Genomic DNA, 18,925 nt, shown 5'->3' with positions numbered 1-18,925 from the left:
GTATCTTTTGGGGATTGAAAGAGTTCTGCAGGACAATGATACTTTGTGTATTAGTATCATGTTTACTGCATTGTAGAACACTTAATAACATCATCATAACCCCAGTGAGGTGTGCAATGGGACTCCCATTTTAAGATGGACAGAGTTCAGAGAACCTTGGTAACTTGCCCAAGGTCAAACATCTGGTAAATGCAGAGCCCAGAATTTGAACTCAGGTATATTTGATTTTATTTAGCTTCATTGGGTGCCTACTATGGTGCCAGGCATGCTGCTTATGCCTTCGGAGTTCAGAGTTGAATAATACGTGGCTTCTGCCCTCAACAGAGTATGGCAAGTAAATAAGATAGTAATTTTTAAACATCTGCACAGCAAAGGAAACAACAAAACTAAAACACAACCTACGGAATGGGAGAAGATATTTGTAAATGACATATCCCATAAATGGTTTGTATCCAAAACATGAAGAATTTACAAATCTCAACACTCCCAAAATTAATAATCCAATGAAAAAATGGGCAGAAGATGTGAATAGACATTTTTCCAAAGAAGAACTATGGATGGCTAATAGACACATGGAAAGATGCTTAAAATCATTGATCATCAGGGAAATGCAAATCAAAACTACAGTTATCACCTCACACCTGTCAGAATGGCTAAAATCAACAACAGAAGAAACAACAGGTATTGGCAAGGATGTGGAGAAAAGGGAACCCGGAACCCTCTTGCAGTGTTGGTGGGAATGCAAACTGGTGCAGCCACTGTGGAAAAAAGTATGGAGTTCCTCAAAAAGTTAAAAATAGAACTATCCTATGATCCAGCAATCGCACCAGTAGGTGTTTACCCAAAGATTACAAAAATACTAATTCAAAAGGATACATGCAACCTGATGTTTATAGCAGCATTATCTACAATAACCAAAGTATGGAAATAGCCCAAGTGTCCATTGATAAATGCATAAAGAAGATGTGGGGTGTGTGTGTGTGTGTGTATATATATATATATTTATATATAAGTGTATATATATTTGTGTATATATATATATATATAGTGTGTGTGTGTGTGTATATATATATATATATATAGCGTATATACATATATGCGCCATAAAAAAGAATGAAGTCTTGCCATTTGCAACAACATGGATGGAGCTAGAGAGTATCCTAAGTGAAATAAGTCAGTCAGAGAAAGACAGATACCATTTGATTTCACTCATATGTGGAATTTAAGAAACAAAAGCAGAAGAGAAAAAGCAGAGAGAGAGAGGCAAACCTAGGAACAGACTCTTAAACATAGAAAACAAACTGATGTGTACCAGAAGGGAGGTGAGTGGGTGATGGGGATTAAGGAGTGCACTTGTGATGAGCACTGAGTGATGTATGAAGTGTTGAATCACTATACTGTATACCTGAAACTAATGATTACAGTGTGTGTTAACTAATTGGAATTTAAATAAAAACTTAAAAAATAGTAACTTCTGGGCGCCTTGGAGACCCAGAGAAAGACCAACATACCCAGTCTGAGAATTTAGGGCCATTTTTCTGGAAGCCATAGTGCCTGAACCAAATCTCAAAGGAGGAGTAAGAGTAAATTGTAAAAAGGTGACCAGGGGAGGGTGTTGCATCCAGTGGAAACCACATATGTAAAGGCGTTTAGACATAAACTAGTGTAAATTATGCTAAGAAGTTTAGCATTCTAAGAAATTTAGCATTTATAACCTATTTCTCTATAGATATTAAAGGACGAAGTGGGTAGAGACCAGAAGAGCCTAGATTTTTTTCCTTTTATACCTCATTGCCTCTCTGAATAAATATCAGAAGCTGATTAAAATATTTGTGGATTAAATTTTAGACGTTTCAATGTGTTTTTACCTTTCTTTTCTAGGATCAGTTCGACAGCTTAGACAAGCATACACAATGGGGAATTGACTTCTTGGAAAGATATGCCAAATTTGTTAAAGAGAGGATAGAAATTGAACAGAACTATGCGAAACAACTGAGGTGAGTTAAAGTTTTTCAGTTCTCAGAAATGAAATTACATCTTAAGTAGTTGAGTATTAGATAAATGTAAATTCTGTGGGGTTTTTTGGGTCAGAATTAGATTGAATTAGGTAACTGATTTTTTAAATGATCAATTTAATTAAATCATTGCTGGTACCACAAGGAATATTGGCTAGCTAGATCATAAACAGACATCATTCCAGAAACATCTTAAAATCAGAAAGTAAAATGCTAGGAAAAATACCTGAGTAATACAGTTTTTCCCTGTAACATTTTGCTTTAGTAATCTTTTGAAAGCACTGAAGACTTCTTCAGTTTCTCAGATCTTCAGAGTTTCTATAGCTTGGAAATCCAAGTATGTTGAGCTGTGTTTCTGTCAAAAATCAGATATATATTACTGATGAAAGTGATGTTGGAGTAGGTGTTAGAAGATAATAGTTTTAAAGGGAAAATTTATCTTTAAAACAAATGGAATTTATCTTAAGATTTTGTTCAAGTGGAGAATCATTGTTAGACTACAATTTGACAGTTTTTGCTAGAACTTAATAAAAATTGTGCTTGGGGGGAGCCTGGGTGGCTCATTCAGTTAAGCGTCTGACTCTTGGTTTCGGCTCTGTCATGATCTCAGGGTCCTGAGATCAAGCCCCACATTGGGCTCCACGCCCAGTGTGGATTCTCTTTCTCCCTCTGCCCCTCCCCCCTGCTCCCTCTCTCTCTTAAAAAAAAAAAAAAAAAGGTGCTTGAAGCCTTAAAGACTAGACACCAGTATAAAGTTCTGGCTAGCAGGGTTAAGATTCCTTATATTGCAGGTGACAGAAAAATCCAACCTAAAACGGGCACACATAACTAAAAAATTCAGGTATATTTTGATTCAGGGGTCAAATGTTTCCAGGCACCATTTCTTGGCTCTGCTTCCCCTTGTTGTCTTTATCCTTAGGTTCCATTCAGTACTACCCTTTCCACCCCCTTAGCTCTAGATTTCTTATCATCATACCTCCACATTCCAGGGAAGAATGATGGTCTTTTCTGTTGTGCCTTTGGGGGAGGAGAGAGAAAGGAAAAGGGGAAAGAAGGAATTAGAAGAAGGGAGAGGTGGGGGATGGAAGGAAAGCAGAGTGCAAGCTGCACTGTCTTTTGTTTTCCAGAAGCTCCAGTGAAGGTTTCCTTTGTTATGTTAAACCTGGTTGGGTTATATGCTTCTACTGAACAATTCAGAGGTGAGAATATTAGGTTAACTTATAGCTAATGAGGGGGGAGGATAGTTAGTTACCCTAAAGAAATTTAAGGTAGCGGGTGGCAGAAGGTAGGGGGATATTTGAGTGATAAGCCACATATATTTACTGCAGTAGTAGTAGTATATGTCACTGTTGACTGGGTGTAGGGATGGAATAGACTAATGTGATGAATAGATTACTTAAACAATATTTTTATAATGATATATATACTGTTATCATGACATTTACTGACAAAGTGGCTTCATGCTAATTTCCTGATCCATTTACTTCCTCTTTTTTTTTTAAGCAAGGTATTTTCTATATGAAAATATGAACCAGCGAACCTACTAGTATATTAATAATAATGATAATGATAGTTCACCTGTCTAAAAGTTATGATCTGGAAACTTTACCCCTCAGGAATCTAGAAATGTTAAGGACTTTCGATAAGTTAAAATAGCAATAAAAAAATGTATCCACATGTGAACAATGAAAAATTTCCCTCATTTAATTTTTAATTTGATCTCATTTCTAGCATATTAGTTCTCTGGTTTCAAGTTTTTCTTTTTACTTTTCTCTTTTTTCTTTTTTTAAGATTTATTTATTTGAGAGAGAGAGAGCATAGCAGAAGGGGCAGAGGGAGAAAGAATCTCAAGCTGATTCAGCACTGAGTGCGGAGCCCGACACAGGACTCGATCACACAACCCTGAGATCAGGGCTTAAGCCGAAACTAAGAGTTGTGACTTAACCAAGTGTGCCACCTAGGCGCCCCAAGTTTCCAAGTTTTTCAATGGAAGTGAGGAGAAGAAATAGAAGCAATGCAGTGATGGCAGTATGAAGTGACAGTAAAGGAAAAGTTTAACATATTATAAAAAACGGGTGAAAACAATGTTTCCAACCTATCAGCAGTATGAAGTGACAGTAAAGGAAAAGTTTAACATATTATAAAAAACGGGTGAAAACAATGTTTCCAACCTAAAAATACCTTGTCAGTAAGGGAATGATGAAAAATACTATGGAATATGCAGTTTAAACACATCAGGTATGAAGCAGTATGAAGTGACAGTAAAGGAAAAGTTTAACATATTATAAAAAACGGGTGAAAACAATGTTTCCAACCTATCAGCAGTATGAAGTGACAGTAAAGGAAAAGTTTAACATATTATAAAAAACGGGTGAAAACAATGTTTCCAACCTAAAAATACCTTGTCAGTAAGGGAATGATGAAAAATACTATGGAATATGCAGTTTAAACACATCAGGTGTAGCAGGATAAACTTAAAAGGCTATTCAGTATATCAGTGTAAAAAGCAAGTTGTAGAACTGAATGTACAGCAAGATCTTCTTGTTCACTCAAGTTTGTGTATACAGTTATTTATAAAAATTGTATGTATTCTGAAGAGATTTAGATTACACCCCAAATTGTTTTACAGTGGTTATCCCTGGGAAATGGGAGTGGGAGGTTGGTAAGGGAAGGAACGTAAAACACTTTTTACTTAGACTTTTGAATTACACTGAAGGTTTTTCAATGATTGTATATTATTTTTATAGTTTAAAACACTTGTTCTTAAGCAAAGAAGATGATATACTTCAAAAGAAAATTCTGCCACAAATTATAAAAATTGGTAGTTTATAAGGTAAAATTGAGCAATCTGGAGTATTTTAACTATCTAGAGTATCTCTGGACTCAAGGGTTTCAGGAAGGCCAAGGTTGAACTAGAGTAACAGGACTAATCAAATCACAGATTTGATTTTTTTTGCCTTTCTGTTTTATGACTGATAATAACCATTATAATTTTCACTTACTTCTCAAAATTGATTTGAACACCACTTCATTGAAGCAAGGGTGGCTAGAGCCCACAATTACATGATATGGAAAATACAATTTTGTAGTGAGAAAGTAGGCTTTCTTATGTATAGATGCTCTAGATCAGTGATCTGCATCTTTCTTCTGTCCCAGCACACTAAAGAAATTTGGCATATTTCCATTTTAACAGTCGCTCTCCGATGTAGTGATTTTCAACGAAGGCAGGATTATTGGAAGGTGGTGAGGAATTCCAGTAAGGAAGAATTGGGAGGAGGCATATTTAACTAGAAACCACTACTCCCTTCCCTCCCTCTACATTGAGATTTGCTCCTTTGGCTGAATACTTAGTAAATGATTGAATTATCAGCTGCTCTTTGTATCTGTTTGTCCAAAGGGAAGAAGTTTGCCTTGTTTATTTCCTCTTCTTTAATGGGAAAAATTCTTTTGGTTAACTCCCTCTTGTTTTTGCTACTATGGAAAACAATATCTTTCATAGTGAGGCAGCCTTTTTTTCCTCCTAAATAGTAACTTTATTCAGAATGTTACACATTTACATTTTAGATATGTTGTAAGATTAAAATTTGTCAGTCTTTAGTACGTTCAGTTTATTTTCTTTTTCCCCTTTTGTCAGTTTTGATGGTTCTGGTTTAACTTTATTTTGATTTTTGGTATTGATTGATTTTGGTAGTGGTTTGAGGATGGGAATAAATAGAAAATAAAGCATCTATCCAGTCATGTATGGAGACAGAGATAATTGAATCATGTCCATTTTAATTGTTGATATATGATTTCATATTATTTGGTAAGATGCTTTTGGGTTTGTAGGAATAAAAAACTGAAATTGGTCATTCTTTTAATAAACTCACACTATTTGTATGGCAGAGATTAAAATTTGTTTAGTAAAAGAAGCTGAAATGTGATAGGTATGTACCATTTTATATCATTTATTTTTTTTTTTAAAGATTTACTTATTTGAGAGAGAGAGAGGGCATGGGCACAGGGGCGGGGGCAGGGGCAGAGGGAGACAGTCCCAAACAGACTCCACACCGAGTGTAGAGCCTGATGCAGAGCTTGATTCCAGAACCCTGAGATCACGACCTGAGCCGAAACCAAGAGTTGGATGCTTAACTGACTGTGTCACCCAGGTGCCCCATTTTATTTTTTTTCTAGTAAAGATAATTACAGTATTAAGTTCCATCTAGAGATTGCTCTATGAAATTATATTCCCCTACTTCCACCACAGACCATTCCCTTTTGGTTCAAATGTGGCAGTGTGGTATACCAGAAGAGAAATAGGTTGGACAACAGAAGCCTAATAGCTGCTTTTATTTTAACCAGAACGGAAATCTCCAAATTCCATTTGATCTTATATTCCGTACCAATGCTAAGCCTGGCCAATATAGCTGGTACTTCTAGAGCTGAGTGACTATAAGTTTGAATGAATAAATAATTGATCTGTATTTCAGTTTAGTTGAGAACTTAGGATCTTTGGGGGCGCCTGGGTGGCTAAGTCGGTTAAGCGGCTGCCTTCAGCTCAGGTTATAATCCCAGGGTTCTCGGATTGAGCCCCACGTTGGGCTCCCTGCTCAGCCGGGAGTCGTCTTCTCCCTCTCCTTCTACTGCTTCCCCTGGCAGTGAGCTTTGTCTGTGTCAAATTAATAAATAAAATCTTAAAAAAAATAAAAGGAAATTAGGATCTCTGGTCATATGATGAACCTTTGACAAAGTACTGCTTTCTATCCATACTAGAGTTTTTGTCATGTACATCATTGTGATGAGGTTGTTCTACTAAGAGCTGTCCTAAATACTTAGGGTAGACTTAGATACCGAATGATCGAAATAAAACCAGTTTTTATTTTCTATTTAGTCTTTACTTTCTCATGCCTCTTTATCAGAATTTTCTGTTTCTTTGTCACTTTATTTAGTCTCACAGGAACCCAGGGAGCTCATCTTAGTACCGATTTGATGAAAGTGGAGATTATTTAATTTTTATTATTTTTTTGGATTTATTTATTTTAGAAAGAAAGTGTGCAAGGCGGGTGGAGAGGAGGGGCACCTGGGTGGCTCAGTTGGTTAAGTGTCTGCTTTTGACTCAGGTCATGATCCTGGGGTCCTGGGATCGAGCCCAGCCTCAGCTCCCCACTCAGTGGGGACCCTGCTTCTCCCTTTCCCTCTGCTGCTCCCTCCTGCCCATGCTCTCTCTCTCTCTCTCAAATAAATAAATAAAATCTTTAAAAAAAATAAATGTAAACTTCACAAAGGAAAGAGATTTTTTGTTTGTTCTGTATACTGCTTATTCCTATCTTCTAGAACAGTGCCTGGCACAGAACAAGCACTTTTTTTGTATTTACTGGACATTTATATGGCATTTAATGTATCGGCATTGTTCTGGTGCTTTTATACATGATAATATGTTTTGTTTTCATAAAAACCCAGTGAGATGTCAGTATTATTTTAAAGATTAGGAAACTGAGTTACAGAGAGGTGAAGAAAGTTAGCTGGATTCAAAGTAGCTGCAGAGTCTGGCCTCTTGATAGTACATCATGCTGCTTCAGCATAGGAAGAATGAATAATTCTCTGTTGAGGATTTTTTTTTCCCCTATCACTAGTATCTAGTACCACTGAGATATCTTTGGGTCTCGAATATTTCACTAGAGACAATAATAAATTATTTAAAAACTATATAACATAGTCTTTACAACTAACACATCTGTTTTTAATGTTACAGTTAACAGAAATTAAAATGTAAATTATGTACTTCATAGATTTAGGTCTGGTTGTATGTTTTCCATAAAGATAAGAATAGGTTGGGGAGGAAAAAAGGTTAACACCTTGGAAGTCCTTCTTCCTTTTAAGAAATTTTTTTTCATTAAGGAAAGAAAACCTTTCAAGAAGCCCTGTTTATTTTCATTTCCTTCTTGAGACGTTAAGAATACTTTTGGGGGCACCTGGGTGGCTCAGTCAGTTAAGGGTCCTGGGATCGAGCCTTTCTGCTGGGCTCCCTGCTCACCAGGGAGTCTGCTTCTCCCTCTCCCTCTGCCCCTCTCCCCAGTTGTGCTTTCTCTCTCTCTCTCTCTCTCTCTCAAATAAATAAAAATCTTTAAAGAAAAGAATACTTCTGGGTATTTTTTAAACTTTATATTGAAAGTGTTTTTTTAATTATGAGAATTTAAGATAAATACTTTTTACTTTTATTGTTCCTATAACCTATTATAAATTGGTGTGAGGGATAGCATAATGTTATTTTATTTCTCTCTGATTCTTGCCTTTAATATTTTCCTTAACTGTCTTAGCTCTTTTCTCCTGATGACTTAGAGAGCAAACACTATGACAGCTCAACAACCTTTTCTTTAATGTCACGTAACTAGAGTTTCTTGATATGTTTGGATTGGACTTCATGTAGTTATTATTAGCATATTTTAGTTTTTCGATATTTTGTTTTTTGATCATTGGCATTCTTCTCCTATCTTCCTTTGTACTTTTTGTGAGCCATAGAGCTCTATTTTTATCTCATTTCATGCTGTTATACCTAAAATGCTGCTGCCTGTTCCCAGCCCTCCTAACTTAATTATTGTAACACCAAACTACTATTCTCCATTTTTAACAACTGGATTGTTTTTGAGTGTCCATTTCAGTTTATATATGCTGCTGTCTTATTTAATCTTCACAAGAGTTTGATGATATTTGTTACCATTGTATTTTTAAGACCTTTTAAAGTATTTTCTTTATAGCAAGCATCCAACAGTAAACTGTTGAGGAATGATTCAATGTGGAATGATTCGTTTAACTAGTAAAGTAACTCAGGCTCATCACCTTAATGAGAATCACAAACCCTGTTCCTGATTTTTGTATTAAAATGTTTTAGACTTTTTTTTTAATTAAATGATGAAGCAGAACCTAGCAAGTAAAACACAGAGCTCTTAGGAAAGAAAGTTCAAATCAGTTGTATTAAATATTTTGATAGTAAACTTTCTAATGAAAAGGATTTAAAGACCTCATTATTGTTTAAACAACTACAAAAATAACTTGAGTGTTAATAGTGTTGGCTGTGTAGATCACTTCATTAATCTCTTGGCTCTTTCATTATTTCTTGAGTAGTTTTATTTCCAAATTATTTTTTGTACCATATTAATTGTGTAGCAGTGATTAAAATGAGGTAAAATGTTTATTTCATTATCCTGTATTTATAAAATATAGGTAATTCAGACAGATTTAGCTGCTTATTTGAATCTGGACTTTGAAGATGTTATATAGTTGTCTTTTAAGAATCTAATTATTAGAGGCGCCTGGGTGGCACAGCGGTTAAGCGTCTGCCTTCGGCTCAGGGCGTGGTCCAGGCGTTATGGGATCGAGCCCCACATCAGGCTCCTCCGCTATGAGCCTGCTTCTTTCTCTCCCACTCCTCCTGCTTGTGTTCCCTCTCTCGCTGGCTGTCTCTATCTCTGTCAAATAAATAAATAAAATCTTTAAAAAAAAAAATCTAATTATTAGAAGGGGAACAGAAATTACCTCAGTCATTTCTAAGTGTACATTTTAGGTGCCTAAGTATATTTATACCATTATGCAACCAATCTCCAGAACTTACTCATCTTGAAAAACTAAAATTCTGTACCTGTTAAACAACTCCCCCATTTTCTCCTCCCAGCCTCTACAATTCTAGTTTATGTTTCTGTGAATTTGACTACTCTAGGTACCTCAAAAGTAAAATAGAGTATTTCTTTTTTTGCGACTGGCTTGTTTCACTTAGCATAATATAAGGGTTATACATGTTGGAACATGTTCAGAATTTCCTTCCTTTTAAGGCTAAATATTATTCCATTGTATGCATATGCCACATTTTGTTTATCTGTTAATGGACATTTTAGTTATTATGAATAATGATGCTATGAACATGTATGTACAAATATTTGAGTTCCTGCTTTTAATTCTTTTGAGTGTATACCTAGAATAGGAATTGCTGGATCATATGGTAAATCTGTGTAATGTTTTGAAGAACCATCATACTGTTTTCCTCAGTGGCTGTGAACTGTTTTACATTCCCACCAGCAATGCCCAAGGTTTCCAATTTCTTCACCTTCTTGCCAACACTTTTTATTTTTGTGTTGTTTTTTTTTTAAGTGGTCTCCTTGCCCAGCATCAGACCAGTGCAGGGCTTGAACTCACGACCCCTGAGATCAAGACCTGAGCTGCTGAAATCAAGAGTCAGGTACTTAACCAACTGAGCCACCCAGGGGCCCTTTGTTTTTGATTTTGATAGCAGCCCTCTTAATAGGGGCAGGAGATCTCATTGTGGTTCTGATTTGCGTTTCTCTAATTAGTGATATTGAGTATTTTTTCGTATGCTTGAAGGCCATTTGTGTATCTTTGAAGAAATGCTATTCGAGTTCTTTGTCCAATTTTTAAATGAAATTATTTGGGTTTTTTTGTTACCGAATTTTAGGTGTTTTGAATATATTCTCTGGATTTTAACCCCTTATCAGATACATGAGTTGTAAATTCTTTCTCCCATTCCATTGGTTGGTTGTCTTTTCATCCTGTTCATGTTGACTTTGGATGCACAAGTTTTCCATTTGATGGCCCCTTTACTTTCTCTTTCATTGCCTGTGCTTTTGGTGTAATATCCAAGAAATCATTGCCAAATAAGCTTTCCCCCTATTTTTTCTTAAGAGTTTTGTGGTGTTAGGGCTTACGTTTAGGTCTTTGATCCATTTTGAGTTAGTCTTTGTATGTGGTAGAAGGTAAGGGTATGCAACTTTATTCTTCTGTACATGGATCTCTTTTTAATTTTACACTATATGAGAAAAGATTCGTGGCTGTAAGTGATGGAATACCCAGTTTGAATGATAAGTATAACGGGAAATTTATTGACAAGAGAAATTTATTGGTTTATTTGCTGATATCTTTTATTTATTTCACTTTTTAATTGAAGGCCTGGGATGCAGCTAGGTCACAGGGGAAAAAAGAGTCAGTACCTGAACACAGCCAAAGCCCATTGTTTTTTCTTTTTCTAGATAAATAAAATTTTTTTTGGGGGGGGGTGCTTCTTTTGGTGGGTTGCCTTTATTCTTTTGGTGCAGACTGGATTTCTCTGTATAGCAGGAAATACAGTCACCGACGGTCAAGTTTTATGTCTCAGATATTAAACTCTCATACTGGCCTCAAAGCTGTATCAGGTCCCAAGACTTAAAAAATCCAGGAAGAAAAACTCCTTCGCCCAGTGAGATTCAGTTTTCTATCTCTGGATCACTTAACTTAGACCCACAAATAGGGCCACTTGTATTAATCTGGCAACTCCCAAGCATGTTAACTGTTAGATGTGGGGGAAGGGGCAGTTAAGAAGAGGGATGCTGATCAGTCTCGGGTATCTAATACTACCCTTCTGCCAGGAGAAACAGTATGATTTGTATCCCATGTTGCAAATAAGTGTGATTTTGATCACCTGTTAAATAGGCATTAGAACTCAGTCAGCTTCTCAAATGTTGAAAGATTGAAAATGTATAGAGGTGATTTTCAGCCTTTAAAAATCTTTGAGATATGTTATATTCCATTATTTAACTGTAATATGTGGTTTTAATAAAAGTGAATTAAAGTTTTGAGAAATTGAGATATTTTATAATTTCCCCTAAAACCAAAAATAAAAAGTGACAAACTAGAATGGATAAAAAAAGATTAAAATCAGCAATTTAAATTTGGATTAAGTAGTATGATAATTGATATATTTAATATCATATATATAACTGGTATATATATGGGATACTGTAATTTTTGGAGATGCCCATTAAATTTAGAAGCTTTCTCTGACCTCTGAAGGAACAATGAACAATGTTAATTCCTCTGTATCCAGAGTATAGGGTTAGGGTTAGGGTTGATCTGAGCCAAATCAAGAGTCAGACGCTGTCAGAGCCACCCAGGCGCCTCTAGCGTTGTACTTTATTAGCCATTTGACCATGTCAGTGTCCTGTAGAATAGGACTAATACCTGCTTATAGGTTTGCTGTAAGTAAGAGATTATAGAGTGCTTAATGTGGAGATTGGTAAATAATATATGGGTGACAAATGGTAGCTCTTGTTTTTGTTATTGTCCTCTTATGTGTTAACTCTCACATCTGTATCTAAATCCCAGAAATTTCTTCAGCATTCCAGTTCTTACTACATTTCCCTGTTAGACATTTTTATTCAGCTCTTCTGTAGTGTCAGTTAAGAAGCATTCCTCTTCAAGTAAGAGTCTTTCCATATAACAAGAAGTTTGGAAATGGGATTCTAGAACATAGTGATGTCACGGGCATTGTGGGTTTCTTGATCTTGGTTGCAAGATGTGGTAGTAGCTTCAGTCACCCTATCCTCACACAGAGCAGTAGCAAAGTGTGAAGAAGGGACTTCTGTGGTAATTTTTTCCTTTTTATTATAAAAAAAAAAAAAGTTAAAAAAGTTAGTTAGGAAATAGAATCTCTAGGACTTGAACACCTTAAGGTGGGAGAGACTTGATATCAAGTGTAGGGTGATTCCCAGACTTCTGGCTGAAGTGTCTAGGTTGATGGTAGTACCGTTAATATAAGAAAAGAATAAGGTTTATAAAGAGGATAAATTCCATTTTAGACTTATATTTGATGTACCTGTGGCAGATGGACTGCTATCCTGTACCCAGTCCTCCTTGTATAACAGCTTTATTGAGGTATCATTTACATACTATAAAATTCACCCTTTTAAATTATACAATTCAGTGGTTTCTAGTATACTTGGTTTTTGAACTGTCACCATTATTTAATATTAGAACGTTTTATCATTGTAAAAAGAAACCCATGTACCTAATATCAGTCATTCCCCATTCACCCCTCCCTCAAGCCCTGGCAACCACTAATCTACTTCCTGTCTTTGTGTATTTCCCTGTTCTAATTAACCGAGTTTTTTGTCTTTCTTTTTGTTGATATAATACCTGATGTTATTAATGTGTAGTCCATAGATTTGCTCATGTTTGAATTAATAAATTAATTCATCCACAAAAATGATTTTTGGTGGTGTTTCAGATAACCATGACTAAAAACCACAGGTAAAGGGTATTTGGTTAGACTTCCTTAATATGACATAGAAGGGCCTCTGCTGCCCCCCATATACCTTTCCAGCCTCACTGATTACCATTGTTTGGTTCACGGTTGATGTTCCAGCAACATGAACCCATTCATAGTTCTTCATAAATGCTGTAATTTTTCTCTTCTGTGCCTGTGCTTTCTAGATCTTATCTATTTAGAATCCTCCCAGGGCTTTCCAGTTGTCTAGTTCTTGTTCACCTCTTCAGGGTGTGTCAGGGAATCAGAAATTTCAGACTTTCTCCTCTGGGGAAGCCCCTCTATAGAGCCCTCTGTTGTTCTTACCATATTATGTTATGTAAAAGTGTTTTATATATTTGATTTCTCTAGGCCAGGGATCTCTGAACTTTTTATTGCTTATCTATAAAAACTGAACAGTGCATGCACAATTTTTTATAAATGTGCATGTACCAGTGTAGTTATGTGTTAAATATTAATAAAACTTTTAAAATTCATTTCTTTTAAAAGATTTTATTAATATATTTGAGAGAGACAGAGATAGCTACAGAGTTAGCAAGAGAGAGCATGAGTGGGGAGGAGAAGGAGAAACCAGTTCCTCACTGAACAGGGAGCCCCATGCCGGATTCCATCACAGGATCCTGGGCTCATGATCTGAGCTGAAGGCAGAGGCAGACACTTAACCAACTGAGCCACCCAGACACCCCTAAAATTTATTTTTAATTGTAGTATAGTTGACATGTTATTAGTTTCAGATGTACAACATAGTGATTTAAACATTTATATACATTATATAATGCTTACTCTGGTAAGTGTAGTTACCATCTGTCACCATACAGTTATTGCAATATAATTGACTCTATTGCCAATGCTGTACTTTAAATCCCTGTGGCTGACTTATTTTTTAACTGGAAGTTTGTACCTCTTAACCCCCTTTACCTATTTCGCCCATCTCCTCCACTCCCTCCTCTCTGGCAACCATCAGTTTGTTCTTTATAACTATGTTTCTGTTTTGTTCGTTCACTTTTCTTTCTTTCTTTCTTTCTTTCTTTCTTTCTTTCTTTCTTTCTTTCTTTCTTTCTTTCTTTCTTTCTTTCAGATTTCACACATAAGTGAAATCATTTGGCATTTGTCTTTGACTTATTTCACTTAGCATAATATCCTTTAGGTCCATTCATGTTGTCACACATGGCAAGATTTGATGCTTTTATATGGCTGAGTGATATTCCTGTGTGTGTGTGTGTGTGCGTGAGTGAGTGTGCACACGTCCCACATCTTCTTTATACATTCATCTATCGATGGGCATTTAGGTAGGTTGCTTCCATATCTCGACTATCGTAAATAATTCTGCAATAAACAAGGGCGTACATAGATCTTCTTGAATTAGTATTTTCATTTTCTTGGGGTAAATATCCAGAAGTGGAATTACTGGATCATGTGGTGTTTCTATTTTTAAACTTTGGAGGAACTTCCATACTATTTTCCACAGTGGCTGCACCAATTTACATGTCCACCAATAGGGCACAAAGGTGCGCTTTTCCCCACATCCTCACCAACACTTATTTCTTGTCTTTTTGATACTAGCCATTCTGACAGATGTGAGGTGATTTGTCAGTGTTTGGATTTTCATTTCCTTGATGATTAGTAAAGTTGAGCATCTATCTTTTCATGTGTTTGTTGGTCATCTGTGTCTTCTTTAGAAAAAAAGTCTATTTAGATCCTCTGTCCATTTTTAATCAAATTATTTGTTTTTGTTTTTGTTTTTTTTGGTGTTGAGTTGTATGGGTTCTTTTTATATTTTAGATATTAATCCCTATTGGATATATCATTTGCACATTTCTTTCAATAGGTTGCCTTTTTATTTTGTTGATGGTTGCTTTTGTTGCCTTTGCCTGAGAAGACAGATCCAAAAATAAAATGCTAAGACCCATGTCCCAAGAGTTTATTGCCTGTGTTTTCTTTTGGGAGTTTTATGGTTTCATCCATTTTAAGTTTATTTTTATGTATGGTGCAAATAAGTGGTCCAGTTTCATTCTTTCTCACATAGCTGTCCATTTTTCCCAGCAGCATTTATTGAAGAGACTGGCTTTCCTATATTGTATATTCTTGCCTTCTTTGTCAAGGATTAGTTGACCATATAAACACAGGTTTATTTCTGGGCTCTCTCTTCTATTCTCTTGATCCATGTATCTGTGGATCTATGGTATCTAACAGTACCATACTGTTTTGAGCACTATAGCTTTATGGTATATCTTGAAATCTGGGATTGTGAGATCTCCAGCTTTGTTTTTTCAAGTTTGCTTTGGCTATTTAGGGTCTTTAGTGGTTCCATACAAATTTTAGGATTATTTGTTTAGTTCTGTGAAAAATTGGTATTTTGATAGGGATTGCATTGAATGTGTAGATTGCTTTGGGTAGTATGGTCATTTTAACAATATTAATTCTTCCAACCCACGAGCCTGAAATATCTTTCCATTTATTTGTATCCTCTTTAATTTCTTTCATCATTGTTTTATAATTTTTGAAGTACAGGTCTTTCACTGCTTTGGTTAACTTTATTCCTAGATATTTTATTCTTTTTGATGGGGTTGCAAATAGGATTAATTTCTCTTCTTGCTACTCTGTTATTAGTTTATAGAAACACAACAGTATGCTAATTTTGTATCCTGCAGCTTTACCGAATTCATTTATTCTTAGCTCATTCACAGTTTTTGGTAGAATCTTTAGGACTTTACTCTGTATTGTGTCATCTGTCAATAGTGACAGTTTTACTGATTCCTTACAAATATGGATGCTTTGCTTTTTATTTCTTTTTCTTGTCTGATTACTCTAGCTAGAACTTCTAGTATTATATTGAATAAAAGTGTCAAGGGTGGTCATCCTTGTCTTGCTGATTTTAGAGGAAAAGCTGCTTTTCACCATTGAGTGTGATGTTAGCTGTGGGCGTATTATATATGGATTTTATTATGTTATGTTCCCTGTATATCTACTTTGTTGAGAGTTTTTATCATGAATGGATGTTGAATTCTTTTATCATATGATTTTTAGCCTTCGTTTTGTTATGTGATATATCACTTTGATTGATTTATGGAGTTGAGCCATTCTTGCATCCGTGCTATAAATCCCACTTAATTGTGTTGAATGATTTTTAAACATTTATTGTTGAATATAGTTTACTCATATTTTATTGAGGATTTTGCATTATGTTCATCAGGGAAATTGGCCTCTATTTTTTTTTTTTTTTTTTTTTTTTAGTGTCTTTGTCTGGTTTTGGCATCAGGGTAATGCTGGCTACATAGAATGAATTTGGAAGCCTTTATTTAATTTCTCTTTCTCTAATTTTTTGGAATAGTTTGAGAAGGATGGGTATTAATTCTTTTTTAAATGTTTGGTAGAATTCACCTGTGAAGCCATCTGGTCATATGCTTTTTTTGTTGTGAGTTTTTCTTGTTTTTGTTACTGAGTCAGTTAAATTACAAGCAATCAGTGTGTTAAAACTTTTTTCCTTCCTGATTCATTCTTGAAAGATTGTATTTTTTTGGGAACTTGTCCATTACTTCTGCAGCGTCCAGTTTGTTGGTGTATACTTTTTCATAGTAGTCTCATGATCCTTTGTATTTCTGTGGTGTTGGTTGTAGCTTCTCTCCTCTTTCATTTCTGATTTTATTTGAGTCCTCTCTTTTTTTCTTGATGAGTTTGGCTAAAGATTTATTAATTGTTTATTTTTTTGAAGAACCAGCTATTAGTTTCATTGATATTTTCTCTTTTGTTTTTAGTCTCTATTTTGCTTATTTCTGCTGTGATCTTTATTATTTCCTTCCTTCTGTTAACTTTGGGTTTTGTTCTTTTTCTAGTTCCTTTAGATGTAAGGTTGGATTGTTTGAGATTTTTCTTATGTCACTATAAACTTTCCTCTTCAAGAACTGCCTTTGCTGTGTCCCAAAGATTTTCAGTATCGAGTTTACATTTTCATTTGTCTCAAGGTATTTTTTATTTTCTGTTTGATTTCTTTGTTGACCCATTGGTTATTTAGTTGCATATTGTTTAGCCTCCACGTCTTTTTGTTTTTTCCAGTTTTTTTCTTGTGATTGATTTTTAGTTTCATACTGTTGTGGTCAGAAAAGATGCTTGATATGATGTCAGTGTTTTTAAATTTATTGAGACTTGTCGTGTGGCCTAAATGTGATCTGTCCTGGAGAATGTTCCATGTGTACTTGAAAAGAATTTATTCTGTTCTTTTTGGGTGGAATGCTGTATGTATCTTTTAAGTGCATCTTTTCTGATGTGTTGTTCAAAGCCAGTGTTTCCACAAATTTTTTGTATACATGATGTATCCATTGATGTAAGTGTTGTGCTAAAGTCCCCTACTGTTTACTGTGTTACTGTCGATTTCTCCCTTTATGTCTATTAATGTTTGGCTTATATGTTTAGGTACTTCTGTGTTGGGTGCATAGATATTCATAGCTGTTATATTCTCTTGTTGGATTAATCTCTTTATCATTATGTAATGGGTATCTTTGTCTCTTGTTACAGTCTTTGTTTTAAAGGCTGTTTTGTCTGATATAGGTATTGCTACCTCAGCTTTTCTTGTTTGTTTCCATTTGCCTGGAATATGTTTTTCCATCCCTTTACTTTCAGTCTCTATGTATCTTTAGGCCTGAAGTGAGCCTCTTGTAGGGGGCATATAGATGGGTCTTGTTTTTTAATCTATTCAGTCACCTTATGTCTTTTGATTGGAACATTTAGTTTATTTACATTTAAGATAATTATTGATATGTATACACTGATTGTTGTTTTGTTAATAGTTTTCTAGTTGTTTTGTAGTTCTTCTTGGTTCTTTTATTCTTGCTTAAAACCCTTGTGATCTGATGATTTTTTTAGTGTTTTGGTGGATTCTTTTCTCTTTATTTTTTGTGTATGTGTTACTGGTTTTTGGTTTGTGGTTACCGTGAGGTTCATATATAACATGCTATGTATATAGCAGTCTATTTTAAATTGATGGTCATTTAAGTTTGAACACATTCTAAAAACACTACATTCTTCCCCTCTCTTTGTTTCATGTATTTGACACATTTTACATCTATTTATGTCGTGTATCCTTTAATTATTGTAGATAAAATTGATTTTACTGCTTTTGTCTTCTAACCATCATACTACTTTTATGAGTGATCTGCCACTTTTACCATATATTTGCTTTTACCAGTGAAATTTTTTCTTTCATAATTTTCTTCTTGTTGTGGCCTTTTCTGCTTTAAGAAGTCCCTTCAACACTTCTTATAAAGTCAGTTTAGTGGTGATGAAGTCCTTTAACTTTTGTTTGTCTGGGGAACTATCTCTACTTCAATTCTGAATGATAACCTTACTGAGTAGAGTATTCTTGGTTGTAGGGTTTTTTTTCCTTTTGGCACTTTGAATATATCATGATGTGGGCTGCAGAGTTTCTGCTGAAAAATCAAACAATAGACTTAGGTGGTTGTTCCCTTGTACATAATATTTACTTTTTTGTCTTGCTGCTTTAAGATTCTCTAATTTTTGACATTTTAATTATTATGTGCTTTGGTGTGGACCTCTTTGGGTTTATCTTCTTTGGGTTTTCTTTCCTTCCCTTGACCTGCATATCCAAGTTAGGGAATTTTTCAGCTATTATTTCGTCAGATAGTTCCCCCCCCCCCTTCTCTTTTCCATCTGGGATCTTGAAAATGCAAATGTTGGTATGCTTGACGTTGCCCAGAGGTCCCTTAACCTATTCTTTTATTTTTATTTATTTTTTAAAAAGATTTTATTTATTTGAGAGAGAGTTAGGGAGAGGGAGAGGGAGAAGACCTCAAACAGACTCCCCACTGAGTGTGGTGCCCGATGCCAGGCT

The 18,925-nt window shown here is 35.2% G+C and overlaps 1 protein-coding gene across 2 annotated transcripts in view; it reads left to right on the top strand.

The window, feature by feature from the left end:
- FNBP1L (formin binding protein 1 like) overlaps positions 1-18,925 on the top strand; it is a 99,682-nt gene that overhangs the window by 41,946 nt on the left and 38,811 nt on the right. For both annotated transcript variants that reach the window (XM_040627024.1, XM_040627023.1), the window contains exon 2: positions 1,882-1,997. In XM_040627024.1, coding sequence (XP_040482958.1) covers positions 1,882-1,997 — 116 coding nt within the window. The remainder of the gene's footprint in view (positions 1-1,881; positions 1,998-18,925) is intronic.

This window comes from Ursus maritimus, unplaced genomic scaffold (assembly GCF_017311325.1).
Source record: "Ursus maritimus isolate PB19 unplaced genomic scaffold, ASM1731132v1 scaffold_12, whole genome shotgun sequence".
NCBI classification, from domain to species: domain Eukaryota; kingdom Metazoa; phylum Chordata; class Mammalia; order Carnivora; family Ursidae; genus Ursus; species Ursus maritimus.
The sequence above is the reverse complement of the archived record's forward strand: the minus strand, read 5'-3'. Positions and strand labels throughout refer to the sequence as shown.